The sequence below is a fragment of the Coregonus lavaretus genome (assembly GCF_964263955.1).
Source record: "Coregonus lavaretus genome assembly, chromosome: 18".
NCBI classification, from domain to species: Eukaryota; Metazoa; Chordata; class Actinopteri; order Salmoniformes; family Salmonidae; genus Coregonus; species Coregonus lavaretus.
In genome coordinates, this window is record NC_140005.1 from 36,653,560 (window position 1) to 36,666,500 (window position 12,941).

General features: G+C 41.3%; 1 protein-coding gene across 2 annotated transcripts; it reads right to left on the reverse strand.

Annotated features, from left to right (window-relative positions):
• Positions 1 to 82: 82 nt before the first annotated feature.
• galcb (galactosylceramidase b) lies at positions 83 to 8,215 on the reverse strand. 2 transcript variants are annotated; one of them, XM_084181640.1, is made up of 17 exons: positions 7,999 to 8,215; positions 7,787 to 7,855; positions 7,588 to 7,651; positions 7,305 to 7,418; positions 6,996 to 7,135; positions 6,841 to 6,879; positions 6,305 to 6,432; positions 4,574 to 4,729; positions 3,837 to 3,961; positions 3,385 to 3,512; positions 2,832 to 2,921; positions 2,654 to 2,743; positions 2,258 to 2,402; positions 1,892 to 2,072; positions 1,510 to 1,673; positions 1,172 to 1,248; positions 83 to 981 (listed from the first exon to the last, which is right to left on the reverse strand). In XM_084181640.1, exons 1-17 carry the CDS (start codon positions 8,137 to 8,139, stop codon positions 838 to 840), a joined length of 1,995 nt encoding a protein of 664 aa, XP_084037766.1. In that variant the 5' UTR covers positions 8,140 to 8,215; the 3' UTR covers positions 83 to 837. The 2 variants fall into 2 exon arrangements, with proteins under 2 accessions (XP_084037766.1, XP_084037765.1); XM_084181639.1 differs by lacking the exon at positions 6,305 to 6,432 and adding an exon at positions 4,939 to 5,069 and having other exon boundaries at positions 89 to 981; positions 7,999 to 8,211.
• Positions 8,216 to 12,941: the final 4,726 nt, after the last annotated feature.

Below are 12,941 nucleotides of genomic sequence, written 5' to 3' on the forward strand. Positions count from 1 at the left end.
TTTGCCCAAGTTTGCGCAGGTGAAATGTGTTCAACGTTTGACACAAACTTCTTGACAAATATGCAACAACAAAAAAAAGAGTCCGTTTCAAAATACGCCTTCTCTTTAATGTAAACAGTATTAATGGTCATACTTAATTTTTTTAATCTATATTTACATTCATTAGGCAATTATTATTTTATCAGTGCAGACAAAAAATGCTTAATAGAAAAGTAATTCCCACCACAGTAATTCTCAGATCCAAACTGTTGAGTAATTACCGCATATTTTTTGGCAAATACTAGGCATTTAACAATCTTTAAAGCTATCAAGGCTTGCACTTAATATGGTGGATAAATGAAGATGTCTTATTGACAGGTAGCCTAGCGGTTAAGATCGTTGGTCCAGTAACAGAAAGGTCATTGGTATGAATCCCCAAACAGACTAGGTGAAAAATCTGTTGATGTGCCAAATTATGTAAGGCCATTGGGGGGGGGGGGGGGGAGGGGTGGCTCTCCCATAGACATCAATGCAATAGCAGCTGGGTCTGGTCTACTTAGTTCATTGTATATGAACCAGAAAAAAAAGGAGCCAGTGAGATATCTCGCTTCCTCTTCCATCTCTGCTTGCACATTGACACACAATAGAAAGTATGGAATATTTGTGCCAATGTATGATTGTTAATGAAATATCACTGCGTCCAAATTAATCCCTTTAAAAAATATTTGTGGAAATCAAAAAGCCAGCATTTTCTCATTTTACACACAATCACATTTAAGGGATCATAGAGGCATAATTGTGCCAATAAATACATTAATGACCAAGGTTTATTCACCACAAACACACACAGAAAAATGCTCATTTTGCCTCCACAGCAAAGTTGTCAAACTGTGCCAGTTCAAATGAGTGTGTTCCTATGGCAGCCCAGCCATTCTTTGGTCCCAATACCACAGCATCCTTCCATAGCGGATATCCATTCAGCAACCCTGTGGCATACTCCCCCTGAAAAAAGAGCGAGCTTTCTATTTAGTATAGCTAATGTGCCCATAGTCAGACAATATTTGACCCTACCAAGGTCTGGAAATCATTTAAATGAAAAACAAAATTGAAAGAGATGTATTTTGATGATGAAGATGAAGTTTCCCTGGAAATAGTTGTTGTACCGTTTCAGAGATTGAAGTTGTGAACATACCTCGACTGTGAGGGTTAACGTGTGCCAGCCATACGCTCTCGTTCCAGACAGACCCTCTGCCAGTACAGTCTTGCCAACTGTGGAGTAAAAAGACTTGGTATATTGATTTTATCAATGGCTTGTGCATTACAATGATACATAATTTACTGATAAGCAGGCATTTTTAAAACTCAGGTATAAACATTAAGGCGCGGAAACTGATTAAGCCTAGTCCTGGACTAAACAGTTATTTCAAAGGAGATTCTCTTTTGACCATGGTTTTCAGTCCTGGATTAGGCTTAATCTGTGTCGGGGAAACTAGCCCTTACTGTGTGTGTGTCTATGAGTGAAATACTGACCTAGGTCATTGGTGACTTTGTAGGAGCCATCTGCGAACACCCAGAAGAAGACTCCCTTGGCGCTACGGACAGACTGCCCTCCTTTGTCCACTCTGGCTGCGATGAACACTCCTCCAGTCTTCACCGTCTCCATGAAGACATCACACGTCACTGTCAGGTTCTGCCTGGAAAACATACAGTATACAACATTACAAATACACACCGTAAAACTTTCTTGACCTGAAACATTTTCCTTTCCAGGGTAATATTATTATCATTGTGGATTTGAGCAGAGGAGTCTAAGGCTTATTGCTGTAACACTATGTACACAATACACTACAAAGTGCACACTACGGCCCTCCAGGATAAGGGTTGGCGTCGGCCCTGACCAATGCCCTCTCACCATTTATAGTCTCCAATGACGCTGATGGTCTGGTCGGCATCTGTTGCCCAGGTAACAGGCATCTGTGTGACCACCTGACGCAGAGTGAAGACATGAGGACCAGGGTCCGTCAGGTTGATGTAGTACTCAAACACCCCCGTCTGGTCAGCAAAGTCTGGGGCCTCAGAGAAGGAAGGGTTGGCTGCAGAGAGAGAGGAGAGAAAAGGGGAGAGCGAGAGAGAGAGAGAAAGGTAGCGAGCGAGAGAAAGAAACAGACAAAAGCATTTATTTAATCATTTAAAAACATTAATTAAAATTTCCGGATCATTTGCAGGTTGCTTTTGGCAGATAAATAGAGTGACATTTCTAGCTTTAAAATGTACTTACCAACATTAAAGTCATCTTTGTAGACTTTAGGGAATGGGCCAGAGGGGGGTGGATCAGGGTAAGTCCCTTTCTGCCCAGTGGTTATGGTGGTTAACGTGTAAACCTCATCAACATCCAGGCTCAAGGTGAACGAACCATCAGAAATCTACCAGAGAGGGAGGGAGGGAGCATGAAACTCATGACAACATCTTCAACCTAAAATCATAAAAACTCTCATAAAAGTTTGTGAGGAGATGTGAAATGTCATGGGGGGAGTAATATCACTTTGTACAACACTCGCTCTAAAAACAAGATCCAAAGACTGAGTGTCATCCTGTCACATGTCAGCTTGTCAAACGCTTTCAGAGGCTGGCGTGCCATATTGCAGAGCTATTTCTGTCAGAGTAGTATGTTTACCTTGAAGGGGCTCAGTTTCTTGAAGAAGAATGGCTTTTTAGTCTTGAAGTCAAACCTTGACTGCCACACCTGTAGTTCCTTGATCGAACCCTAGGACAGAGAAATGCTTACTCAGACAAAGTAGCCTCTCAATCATTAAGTCGCCAGAAAAGTCTCAGGGGAACACAACAGTACTCACAAAAGATCCCTTGAGTTGGAATGTTACATTCTGGGCTGTGACGTTGAAGGGCAGGAGTGGAGGTCTGATGCACACAGAATGATCATGAGTCTGAACAACAGAAGAAAAATAAATAAATGTATAAACTAAGGTGATAGCCCGGTAGACAGATCTCTTTGTGTTTATATGATAAGAAATAATAAAGTTGCCTAAAGTGCAAAACCACTCTGGCTACCAGACTAGTATGCGACACCATCCTTGTAGCAACAGAAAGCTAAGTAGAAGTGAACTGCTAGCTCACTAGACTTCCTTTTGCTTTTCTAAAGCTTAGATTGTAGACTCCTGAGAGAGCACAGCTTAGTATGAAAGCGAAAACCTCATTAGGACATTGTTGACTTTCTCCATTCCAGTCAAAAGCAGACTTAATTACTATAATTGTTTATCCAAATTAGGAAAGTGTTCATAGCAGTGTACAATCAACAAGATAATTAAGCCTTTTACTAAAATTAGATGGCATTACTCAGAAAAAATATCCTGGTTAACAGGCATAATATACAGGAAGATAAATACTGACCATGGTTTCTATTACAACAGTGAGGTTTCCTTTACTGTCTGTCAAGGCAACATAACTTCCCCCGTGTACCAGATGCCCAACGGTTTGCAGATAGGTCCATCCAGGCTGGCTAAACTGGGTGGTGTGGGCTAGGATATAATATTACCTCATGTAAATCAATCAATGAAATTATTTTACTTTTTTAAATACTTGTCTAAAATATGTTTATAATGAATCAGGACATGGCAGCTAATGTCAATGCATCACACCTCGAAATTAAATGTGAGCTGGCGATACTTTTGGGGAAGCTTCACATAATGCTGAAGCAGTAATAATCCATTCAAAACAGTGACAAGGTAATCAAACATTATTGTGCTAATCTGTAGCTAGTATGCAAGTTAACTGTACCAATAATGAAACATCTGCAAAACAACAATGTTAGGGTGAACTATCTGTTTAGTGCTGTGGGTTACCAGTTATCCAGATGGGTGATTCCACCACATAGTTCCCAGTCCAGGGCTCCTCTGCTGTCATTAAGCCATCTCTCCCAAAGGGAAGGTCCTCATAGTAACTGGCTACTAGGTTCCAGGATATGGTGCTGAAACAATAACCACTCTTTCACAAAAAGGTAACGCTATGTAGCCTAAGGACAACAGGTAACCCTTTTAATGGCAGACAATGGGTCAGTCCCAAATGGCACCCTATTCCCTATATAGGGCACTACTTTTGAACAGGGTCCATAGGGCTCTGGTCATAAGTAGGGCACTATGTAGGGAATAGAGTGCCATTTGGGACGCAAATCATAACTACCATTATATAAGAGTGAGGGTTGTGTGTTTTGGGCACTGCGCTCTATCAGATTCTTATAGCTGCACCTTGTCTCAGGTTACCAACTGGAATTCATGCAGTTTGCTGGTTTTCATCCCAAAGTCACCTGGCCAATGGGGAAAACTCAGAGCAGCTTCAACTTCCCCAACTGCTCAGTTCACTTACCGCGGGAAATAGGGCAATCCTTAAGGTCAATCTCTGTGTTGATCATAGTACTACCCTCTCACCCTTGCGATACTAAGTCTGATTTTAGTAGCCTTGTTTAACCAGCCCAATCTTGCGAACTCACATTCTGTTGTGAAATGAAAAGTGAGCACAGGAGTCAGTCTGGTTCCATGAGGCTATGAGTAGAAATCAGTAACTATGACAGTTAGCTACATACGCAGTCATGAGTCCGTTGACATAGTTCTGGTTGAGGATCCGGGCCCAGCAGCCTCCTCCCACCTCGTCGTTAAAGGTGCTGTAGTCTTCAGACGACCATAGCTTCTTCTGTGTCTTCAGGGCCTCTATCACTGTGGTGGTGCCTGGGTAGTGGGCCCTGTCAGGCCACACAAATGGAATTATAAAAAGTGATGAACACACAAAGGCACACTTTTAAAAAAATTAGCTAAATAAGCGCTGTACATGCAGACTGTAGTTCTGAGGAATAACTTCTGAATAGATGGGAGAAACGCATGCAGTAAATTGAACAGAGGTGGTCTCTTCAAGATGTAACACAGTAGAAACAAAGTAGAAACACTCTCCTACCCTATCACGTCTACTGCTTCAGCCAGCTCTCGATCGACACACACTGAATAGGTTATGGGCTGCCAAAGGTTATCACTGGCTATGATTCTGACCCTCTCCAAACCACTCTTATCCAGAGTGTACCGCAGCAGCTAACCAGTGACAGACAGTCAGAAAGAGAGGCGAGTGAAAAGGTGATCATGTACTGAAGAACCATTCAGGACAGTTGACTACATTACTACATTCACCTTTTACTTTAACATGTGCCAATGCCAAGCAATAAACGTAGCTTTCATACTAGAGTGTGCACATTCTCTATTAGTATGGAATCAACTCCTGATAATGCTGTGGTTTGGGACTGTCATGAATATATGCACTAAATAAGATTATTCAGATATGCAGAAGAATGTAATGAAGAATGTATTTGAATTGGTACTGGTGCACTGAAATTCACTTAAAGTGATACTTTGGGATTTTGGCAATGAAGCCCTTTATCTACTTCCCCAGAGTCAGATGAACTCATGGATACCATTTTTATGTCTCTGCATCCAGTATGATGGAAGTTAGAGTTAGTTGTGTGAGCCAATGCTAACTAGTGTTAGCGCAATGACTGGAAGTCTATGGTATCTACTAGCAGTTACCATAGACTTCCAGTCATTGGGCTAACGCTAATTAGCAATTGCACTAACGCCAGTTAGCAACTTTCTTCAAACTGCACGCAGAGACATAAAAATAGTATCCACGAGTTCATCTGACTCTGGGGAAGCAGATAAAGTGCATTGTCAAAATCCTGAAGCATCACTTTAAACAAAGTAAACATTTATCAGGAATTGACTGTAATTGTGTTAGACAACTACCTCTCCTGACTGCTCAGGCATTAGAAGAAAAAAAACTGCCACCAACATTCAGCTTTGTCTGACCACAACAGAGAAATCAAAGGTGTCACGCAGACTTCCTTATTGCTTGCCAAGTGTTCTAGAATGGCTGAGTGGTATAACTAACTCGTGACAGAAGCAAACATACCAGATCCAGGGAACTGAAAGACCCATGGAGAACTCATACTCTACTACAGTAAACCCCTGTGTGTTCAGTTCCTCATTCACCTTGACTGGCTTCTGGGTTTAATGATACCACGTTCTTTAACTTGTTACTTTAGTGCAAAAGCATCTGAGAGCATGTTTGTTTAGCATGATCCTTTGCATTTCTAGACTTACAGAATGCTATTGACTACACCACACTTACAGAGAAATACCTGTGACATTAGTCAGCTTCACGTGAGAAATAACATGCCATGGAGGAAACAGAGTGATTTGCTGTGAGCCGGAGTTGTAAGGGCTTTTTTGTGTCACTTCAGAGCAAGCTGTGGTTCATGTTGTCCCTTACTTACCCTAGTACTTCAACAGCGTCGTTGAGGTACGGGTCTACACCCATGGCATTGGAAACATCCCAGTTGCCGTCTGCTGCGATGATGCCCACACCGGTTAGGCCAACTTTATCCAATGTGTCTCGGAGCACCTTAGTAACAAATGATATGCTCTCAGATGCAAACAGCTGATCTTGATCGGATTGTATGAACAATTCTCTGTATCTCTCTCTGCCAATAGCCTATAGACCTAAATCACAGGAGGCTCCTGAGGGGAGGACGGTTCATAATAATAACTGGAATGGAGTGACTGGAATGTATCAACCACATGGAAACCATGTGTTTGATGTGTTGGATACCAGTCCTTTGATACCATTCCATAAATGCCATTACTATGAGCCCGTCCTCCCCAATTAAGGTGCCACTGGCCGCCGGTGACATTAATTAAGTAATGGCTGCAACAGTAAAACCAAATGTTGGAGGCAGTTTTTTGTCTTCAAAGACATTTCACATTGTGTAATGGCTGGTAAAATATGAACAGAAAACATGACAACACCAACCTTGATGTACTTGCTGTTGAAGTTCCGTTCATTCCAAATCTATATAGTTAGAAAACATCAACAGCATAACTTAAAACAGTTAGTGAATACATCATGTTTGTATCCAATTAGAATATTCTCAATACACAACCCACAAAAATGAATTGAATACACACCCCGACATAATCAATATTCAGGTCATGGTACTGTTTGGCTCCTATAATCCACGACACCACGTAGGATGCAGTTATATCAGGGAAGTCATATGGCCAGTTCTTCCCATGTCCAACCCAACCTGGGAAGGCCCATGGCAAGCCTGCAGGAACAAGAGGTAAAATGAACAGGGACTATTGTTAGCGAGAGACCACACCTGACGCTTATCTGTCGAATCGTCGCAGATATTTCCAACTGTCTGTGTTCTAGTTTGACACAGAAATGAATGGGTATGGCAGCAATGAAAGGGTCTACTGCTCGTTCAGCCTCACCTATGAGAGTGATGTTGGGGTTCCTCTTCTTGGCTTCTCTCATCAGCCACCATTCATACCCTCGGAAGAAGTTCTCATCGTTCTCATAGTGCATGTGAGAGGGTTCCGTTCCATCTAGGGAGAAAAAATGTACTCTTCAGCTAACATTACATTCGTAACTCAAAGCCACTCTCTGCATGTGACATACTTGATAAACACAAAGTATGCTGCGCAAATGGCACCCTATTCACAATATAGTCCTGGTCAAAAGTAGTGCACTATAAAGTACATTTTCCATGTTTACCTGTGGTTTGGGCGTCACCTCCAATCTCCACTTTCAGGATGTGTAGAGAAGCCCCAAAGTTTGGCTGCAGACAGCAAATAAAAGTTACATACTGTTATGGATCTCACACCTAGATAAGATTACTGGCTGGCTACCTTGCATTAAATAAGATAAGAGGAATCAGACCTAACATAAGAATGTAAACAGTTGTAACAGCTACCTTGAAGAGGTAGTCCAATATCTGGCTGCGGTAGGGTTCTGCATAATTGACAAGTAGACGAGATGTTGCCTAAAACGAACAGGGAAAGGTGGTAGAAAGTGGCAAAACGATTTAGATTGCAACGCACTCTTGTTTCATTGATCGCTTCACAGTACAGGCGAACCAGGAAGTAGCTACTAGCCTAGTATTAGCAGCTTGGATTCATTACATACCCCTCCACCACTCAAACCTCCAATGCCGTCAAACGTTCTTCCTAATCCAACTTTATCATCCAAAACGTAGCTCTCGGCAATGCAGATATCAAAACACAAACTAAAACACAATGCGATAGCAAAAGCTAATTTAGAAATCATCCTGACTAATGTTTACAGAAAGTCTGACTGCACAGTTAACGCCGCAAACTCACGAGATATAACCACGCCCCTGTTTAGATCATGTGACACTCACTAGCCATTGGATTTCGAATTTATATATTTTCTTACAGCGATGAGACTGGGTATAAATAACTGTCCCCCCTTTTATCTGTGTTTTTTTTTAGGATATATATTTTTACAAATTATTATAATATAATGTTCCTTGTTTCAGGTCAACATCATAAACAAATTGTGAATGAAACAAGGTAACATAAAACATAACATAACCAACACCAAAACAAGAACATAGAAAACATATAAGAATTAAACATTCTCTTTCAGTTCTCGGCCCTTCATTTTTCATTACTTTAATATTTTTTTCTCATTCATTTTATTAACATTATTATTTTACATACCATTAATAATTTGACTGTTGCAAAATGTGTGGCTGTAGTGTGTAATATACCCCTAACAGAGTATAGAGGCCTATACAATAATATATGTATTTTCTACAAGAAAGCGACCAGGGTCCAGTTGACCAATAAATCTATTGAATTTTTATATTGACACATCTTATGGTATGTGCAAGATTAGAGGGAAGAGAGAGCAAAAAAGGGTCCCATGTTGTATAGAAATCTCCTTCCTTGTTCCTAAATATAGCACTCATTTTCTCCAGTGGTAACACTTTAAAGATCTCACGATACCACTGATTTATTGTTGGTGGCTGGTCTTTTATCCAGTTAAGGAGAATACATTTGCGGGCCACAAAGAGTCATTTTTTAAGAAGATTGAGCTGTGCTAAGGTAAGTGAGGGCGTGTTCCCGACCACACCCAGTACAAATAGCCATGGGTCCATTCTTATATGACATATGAACATGCCCCAGCTCCGTTTTGACATTTTCCCAGAAATGTTTTATTAATGGCCAAGTCCAAAACAGATGGCCATGAGTGCCTTTTTCCTTCTTACACTTACAACAGGTATCAGAGAATTCTGCTTTCATTTTACTTTGCATAATCGTATATTGTATCTTGGGGTTGTATCACTGATGACCGTACCTCAGTGGGCTAGTTACACCTCAAAAACCCGACCCTATGCAACATAAACCTCATCCCCAGGTTATTGTGCACAGCGCATATAATGCTGTGTTTATAACCAAGTGGGAAGGTGTTAATTACCTGTTGTGAAGTCAGAAATTGTTAGATGCATTCACGTTGATGTTCTCCATTTTGCTTTATGACCCCCACAAGTGTCATGGGACCAGGCCCAAAAATGTATTGAAGTGAATGGGGTATTTCCACGTCAAAGGTATACAGATAATTCCAAGGTAAAATTATAATTACATTTCTCAGATATCGGACAGACACTTCAAAACATACTTCCTTTTGCTTTATTTATGGCCTATCTGTTTTTCCATGTATGAATTATTCAATGCATTTCTATGGGCTAGCAGTAAGGCCAAATGCAATGTTTCATCAAATGTTTTTATTTATTTGGCCACCGAAATTGTCCTTAACCAAAACAATATATAGTCATATTAATTTTTATTATTGGACATAAAAGACTGTAAAAACACCAGCAAATCAGCTCCAAGTGATTTTAATTTGGGAAATCTGTTCCAAAGTATTCCCACGCATAATACAGTAATATATGTGATCGTATACAAATGTAAGCAAGGTTTGAAATTATTCTGTTTTAGTCAAGTATTATATCTGTTTGGGCTTCTTGCGGTCAATTTGCAGTCTATAAATTATTTGTAATTATGTTCCGGCCCCCTCACCATCCGCTCAAGAAAGAATTGGCCCAAGGCTGAATCTAGTTGATGATCCCTGCCTTATTCCCAAACTACATAGCTTGTTCAAATAATCACAGCTTGATGATGAGTTGGTTATTTGAATCAGCTGTGTAGTGCTAGGGCAGGTGAAAAACCAAAACACGCACCCAGGGGCGGCACAGGACTGAGTTTGGGAAACCCTGCCTTAGGGGATGACATCTCATGGAGACTTAACATGCTTAGTTTAAGTTTCTCCAGAAAGTGATGTTGCAGGCTAGCTCAGTGCTGCCCCCTCTCATTGAGTAACTCAATTTGAAGGCCGACCGGGGTACTGCAGGCTACAATTAGCAACTAATTTATCCTTAAACTTCTTCTGTGTGCAATTTTAAAATAATCGGTTCAAGGACATACATCTGGTGTATTAGAAGCAGTTATTGTTACCATGGTGGTCTTGTAAATACATGTTTTATTTACACTAAGATTGACCACGAAGATTGCTCTTTTTAATTCACTATAATGGGGGATCCAATTTTCTGCTAACAATGCCTGCAGTACCGCGTTCAGCCTTGAACTTCCTTGGTTTCAATAAGAGGGGACAGTTGTTCTCCCCTGGAGAAGTGGGAGCTCAGGGATAATATGGTTTCCCATCAGTATTTACCAGTTGGAGGGCATCCAGTGGATTTTTCCCAGTCGTATGTGGTAAATACCAACTTCCCACTTGGTTATGAACGCAGCATTAGCCTGGGATATCAAAGATTCAATGTTGACCTTAGTGGGAGTCACCATATAATTATATGGGAGTGATCTACTAAGTAAAGTATTTTTCATCATTTAATTTTAGCGATTCACACGACTGCGAGATATGTGTTGGAAGGTTTAGGAGATGATTGATCAAAAAGTGTTTTTTCCAAATAATGGTCCAAAAATGAATGCACTTTTTTTGCCTCCATCAGCTGACGCCTATGAGGTACACTAGGTCAAAATTGAAAACAGGGAGATTTGATGGGTTGAAATGGGAAAAGTCACTAACGTGGGAATACTTAAGGCAGAGAAAAAGATGGGACGAGAACTCCTTTGAAATATTCAGCTGAAGACTAAACAACATAACTTTAGCTTGATGAAGAGTGAGCATGAAGTAACGTTTGTGATGTTCTTGATATACCTCTCTGTTAATTGGCAGTTGGAGGATGTGCTTTTTGACACGTGAGTGTTCAAAATGCTTGCTTTAGCTAGCTAAAGTTACATTTGTAGCTACTGTTGTTTTTGTTTGTATACTTCAGCGGTGACAACCTAGTCTCGAAAACCCGACCCTAGGCAACCGTGACTAGGCAGGCATGCCAGAACGTCGCAATTCAAAACCGAAGTTTGCAGGCAAAACCTTTGCAGCACTTGATTTTAGTGAAAGTACTTGATGTTAACTAGCTACTTGCGAAATGCACTCATAAAAAAAAAACTCTGATCTCCATCTTGCTAGCTAGCTACTATTTTGTATTTTATTCAAGCGGATAAAGTAGTGACATAGGCTGTGACATAGGTCCACTATTCCAAAAGAGCATCATTGAAACCAGACCCTTAGTATGGCCTGGTGGTAGAAGCTGTCTCTGAGCCTGTTGATCTGAGACTCGATGCTCCGGTACAGTTTGCCAGATAGTAACAGAGTGAGCAGTCCATGGCTCGGGTGACTGGAGTCCTTGACGATCTTCTGGGCCTTGCTGCTCAGACACCGCCTGGTGTAAATGTCCTGTAGGGCTGGAAGCTTTCCACCAGTGATGTACTGGGCCATCCGCACCACCCTCTGTAGAGCCTTGCGGTTGAGGGCGGTGCAGTTGCCGTACCAGGTTGTGATGCAGTCAATCAATCAATCAATCAATCAAATGTATTTATAAAGCCCTTTTTACATCAGCAGATATCACAAAGTGCTATACAGAAACCCAGCCTAAAACCCCAAACAGCAAGCAATGCAGATGTAGAAGCACGGCAGAAACCTAGGAAGAAACCTAGAGAGGAACCAGGCTCTAAGGGTTGGCCAGTCCCCTTCTGGCTGTGCCGGGTGGAGATTATATTACAGTTTTTCTCCATTGGTTTGGCTCATTTCTTGAAACAGAAATTACATTCTCAAAACTACATGGACAAACCTCCAAACCACTTGGCAATTGTTCACAACAGAATTGAATTTGTCATTCATTTCATCAAATTGCAAATGTCTAAGTACATGTCTCAATGTCTCAGTAAATCAAATCAAATCAAATCAAATTTTATTGGTCACATGCGCCGAATACAACAGGTGTAGACATTACAGTGAAATGCTTACTTACAGCCCTTAACCAACAGTGCATTTATTTTAAACAAAAAAGTAAGAATAAAACAACAACAAAAAAGTGTTGAGAAAAAAAGAGCAGAAGTAAAAAATAAAGTGACAGTAGGGAGGCTATATATACAATATAATAAAGTGACAGTAGGGAGGCTATATATACAGGGGGGTACCGTTGCATAGTCAATGTGCGGGGGCACCGGCCAGTTGAGGCAGTTGAGGCAATATGTACATGTGGGTAGAGTTAAAGTGACTATGCATAAATACTTAACAGAGTAGCAGCAGCGTAAAAAGGATGGGGTGGGGGGGCAGTGCAAATAGTCCGGGTAGCCATGATTAGCTGTTCAGGAGTCTTATGGCTTGGGGGTAGAAGCTGTTGAGAAGTCTTTTGGACCTAGACTTGGCACTCCGGTACCGCTTGCCGTGCGGTAGCAGAGAGAACAGTCTATGACTAGGGTGACTGGAGTCTTTGACAATTTTGAGGGCCTTCCTCTGACACCGCCTGGTATAGAGGTCCTGGATGGCAGGGAGCTTTGCCCCAGTGATGTACTGGGCCGTACGCACTACCCTCTGTAGTGCCTTGCGGTCAGAGGCCAAGCAGTTGCCATACCAGGCGGTGATGCAACCAGTCAGGATGCTCTCGATGGTGCAGCTGTAGAATTTTTTGAGGATCTGAGGACCCATGCCAAATCTTTTTAGTCTCCTGAGGGGGAATAGGC

Excerpts from the sequence above, each read along its gene's own strand:
- galcb (XM_084181639.1), bottom strand. The coding sequence starts at position 8,139 with ATGATTTCTAAATTAGCTTTTGCTATCGCATTGTGTTTTAGTTTGTGT. Across the intron at positions 2,073-2,257 it reads CAAAGATGACTTTAATGTTG|CCAACCCTTCCTTCTCTGAG; the intron begins GTAAGTACATTT and ends CTCTCTCTGCAG. Across the intron at positions 1,249-1,509 it reads CAAAGTCACCAATGACCTAG|TTGGCAAGACTGTACTGGCA; the intron begins GTCAGTATTTCA and ends TTTACTCCACAG.